The sequence below is a fragment of the Chaetura pelagica genome, unplaced genomic scaffold, assembly GCF_000747805.2.
Source record: "Chaetura pelagica isolate M959 unplaced genomic scaffold, ChaPel_1.0 scaffold90, whole genome shotgun sequence".
NCBI classification, from domain to species: domain Eukaryota; kingdom Metazoa; phylum Chordata; class Aves; order Apodiformes; family Apodidae; genus Chaetura; species Chaetura pelagica.
Window position 1 is genome coordinate 18,705,313 of NW_009953496.1, and position 3,763 is coordinate 18,709,075.

General features: G+C 45.3%; 1 protein-coding gene across 1 annotated transcript in view; it reads left to right on the forward strand.

Annotated features, from left to right (window-relative positions):
• The first annotated feature begins 2,665 nt into the window (after nt 1–2,665).
• PRIM2 (primase, DNA, polypeptide 2 (58kDa)) overlaps nt 2,666–3,763 on the forward strand; it is an 84,115-nt gene continuing 83,017 nt past the window's right edge. Inside the window, exon 1 of the mRNA XM_009999273.1 lies at nt 2,666–2,766. Coding sequence (XP_009997575.1) covers nt 2,666–2,766 — 101 coding nt within the window. The remainder of the gene's footprint in view (nt 2,767–3,763) is intronic.

Here is a 3,763-nt window from a genome sequence, read left to right on the forward strand (position 1 = left end):
GAAGATGGAGATTCTTGTGCAGCAGAATACATTAAGTTTACAAGTGAATTCTACTTTCTTAGTCTCAATGCTCGATAGCTCAAACCTTCCGTTGTCTGTTTGTTTGGGGATGATGGAGCAGTGGCTGGGCTCAAGTTATATTTACACTGATCAGGCAGGATGTTTGTTTTAACTGGCTGGTTGCTGCTGCTCCACACAAAAAAGAGGCTGAGTTCTGCTTTTCTTTCCCATGGTAGAAATTTGAATCTCTCTTTCCTTTATCCAAGTTCTAATTTCTCAAATTTGTGAGAACTTTTTATCTTTGATGCTTCAGCCCCTCACTCTAACATTCTATATCACACTGATCAAATGCTCAGAAGTTATCAGAGGAAGATTAACAAGAGAAAAAAACCTAAACCCCCTAGCCCCAGCATAATAGGCAAAATTATTTAAAGCACATGGAACATCTTGCAACAGAGTGCAAAAGCGGCATGCTTTTGGATATGCCTAGCACAGAGACAGGGCAAATTCTTCCTTGATATGTAGCCTGAAAAATAATGCTAAGGGATTGAAAATATGATATATAACAGGACAAGGATAGAGGAAACATATTTGCTACAGCAGCCTAAAAATACTGAAGAGGCATGCAGGGAGTGGCAGAGGTGGATGATAGACTTACTTGTCAGGATAAATTTAAGAAGATTGTGAAGATGTATCTAGATTTATTCCATCTGTGTACCACAGTCTTGGAGAGGAGACCTGGGGAATAAATCCAGGATCTGAAAGCCCTGTATGAGTGGAGCCAGAGACCCTTAGAGTGTCACAAGGGATGTGACCATTGTAACTCCCCACTTACATTAATGCTGAGAGACTGAGAACATATTCTGACTAAAATAGCCCCCTGAACCTCTTCACTGCATGATTAATGCTTTATTCACTTCGGAGCATGTAGGAATTTAAAGGCCAGCTCAGAACATTTACCCTGCTATTTATAGTAAGTACAGAGGTGTCTGTGCATCATGGTCTGAATAAAGAATATTAGTATAACCTGGATGGCAAAATATAAAGAAGTAATAAAAAGCACGGAGGAGAGAACTGCAAATCAGACACACAAAGAGAAGTGGGGCCAGCAATGACACAAATACACTGTAAGAGAAGTGTCAAGACAAAACCTGTCAAGACTTCTGAAAAAGCCAGATGAGTAAAGGAGTTAATTGATGGAAAAAATCTATAAATAAGTATTTTGAATAAACAAAAGTTTAAAAAAATAGTCAAGAAGAACAATTTAAGAGGTGAAAACATCAAGAAAGCAGATTATGAAGACAATAATATAGAAGGAGATTGAATTACAAGAGAATTCAGTCATGCTGATGATACATGCAATAAATAAGATTGTGGGTAAATTAACAATAAGAGCTAAAGGGGAGCCGGAAAGACAGAAGGGATATTTTGTGCTAATCCCTGCCATCCACAGAGATCTGGATATCCCAGACATTATGAATGAACAGGGCAGCTTAAAAGAGAGACTACACATGGTCACCACAAAATTTACCACTTATTAGCAGTTTTAGTTATGCAAGTAGAGAAAGACCAGGCTCTGACAGATTAGTATTGGACACTCCGCTAGTTAGGATAATGACCATGGGAGTAGAAATTGTGCAAAGATATACATTTAATGCAAATAAGGATCTTGGGTTTTGTTAATTAAGCAGCAGAGCAGTTTGGGTCATGCTGCATTGTACTATGTTTGGATGAGATGAGGGGGACAGTTTGACAGCTGACCATATGGATATTGTTGTAAAACATTTGAGGTGGGTTGTTGCACCATCAATGACTGTCTCGAAAAAAATACTTAAACATTAGATCCCATTGGTAATGTTACTGTGGAAGTGATGAAAATATACATGGAAAAAAGTAACCAAAATGCTATTGTGAGAAATGGTGATGGACAGCAAACGGCATACCATGGTTTCGAAAAGTGTGGTATTGCTTATGTGCCAAACTCTGAAAAATTAATTGAAATTAAAATGAAAAGCAATGCTGGTCTCTGCAGAGGGCTCATCAGCATTGTCACATTTCTCCCCCTTTGGTCCAGGCCGGGTACAGCACTCCAATCAAATGTGCACACTCATTCTTTGACCTGCCCTGGACTGTGCACTGCCAGCCTCGGTAAGATCTCTCAAGTATTAAAACACTGGTCTATCACAAAAGCTGTGCCTTCTTGCAACTGCTAGGTGGATTTTTGTGGATTCATTCCTATGCCTGAGCAACTTCTTTAGCAGCCAGGTAGGAGAGGGAAGGAGCTGTGGGGACTAGCCCCCTTTCAATAAACAATTTAAAAAAAAAAAAAAAAAAAAAGTTGCTTTGGGTTAAACATATTTTAAAAAACAGGAATACATAAAAAAATAGTGATGGAATGTTTCTATCCTGGCGTCGTATTTTAGCCCCAGCAAAAGCCACGTGCACAAGCAAATGAAACCAAGGAAATAGGGGCTGAGCAAACGGGGGGTGCTCAGGGCACTTAGCACAGCAGAGAACAGGGGCTGAGCAACAGGGGGCTCAGGGCACTTAGCAGGGCAGTGGGCATGGGCAGGGTGCATAGGCAGGGCTCTGAGAACTGCCAGCACGGTCCAGGATAACAGTGTCTACCCTGCAGAGGAAGACCGTGCTCCCGGCACCCACCAAAATGGATGTGGGTACTCAGAGGGTGCCCCCACGGAAGGAGGTGGCTACCCAGGTCACAGACTACCGGGTCATGGGGGACAGCCCTGACCATGGCTGTGTTTGGTGAGGGCAGGTTGATGACCTGCTCTGCTGCGTAGCACAGCTGCAAGATGAAGTGATGGAGTTCAGGGTGAAGCTGAGTAGATTGAGGAGCATTAGGGAGAGTGAGAGGGAATAAGTCTTTTCAAAGCCTGCTCTCCATAAAAACTTCATTAGTGCAGCACAGGATTCCTTACTGTCTCAGTAAGCTTCCCAGCCTTCCCAAGCCAACTCACAGAAGAAAGGACAATGGGCTGAATCAAAAGAAGTGTGGCCAGCAGATTGAGAGAGGTGATTCTGCCCCTCTACTCTGCCCTGGCGAGACCTCACCTAGAACACTGCGTCCGGCTCTGGTGTCCCCAGCACAAGAAAGATGTGGACCTTTTGGAGCGTGTCCAGAGGAGGGTCACAAAGGTGATCTGAGGGCTGGAGCAGCTCTCTTGTGAGGACAGGCTGAGTGAGCTGGGGCTGTTCAGCCTGAAGAAGAGAAGGCTCCTAGGGGACCTCATAGTGGCCTTCCAGTACCTGAAGGGGCCTACAGGAAAGCTGGGGAAGGACTTTTTACAGGGGCTTGCAGTGACAGGACAAGGGGTAGTAATTTTAAACTAAAGAAGAGAGACTTAGGTTAGAGATCAGAAGAAAAATCTTCAGTGTAAGCGAGGCCAACTCACCCTTGACCATCACAACTCAGTGCAGAGAGAAAAACAGATGGTCGTTGTTGTGGGTGACTCCCTCCTGAGGGGTGCAGTGCCCAGCGTGCAGACCAGACGAACGCCACAGGGAAGCCTGCTGCCTCCCTGGGGCCCGGATGAAGGGTGTCATCAATAATAACCCTCCCACCCTGCTGAGGCCTTCAGATTACTCGGGCAGACCCTCGGTGCCGGTGCGGCGCGTGCCTTGGCCACGCAAGGTTTCTGCCTGTGGGCAGGCCCTCTGCCGTGACGGGCCACCCGAGCCCTGCTGCATCCAGGTGCTGCTGAGGGACGAGGCCTGGCCCGGCTGCGCTTCGGCCCCCAGAGCC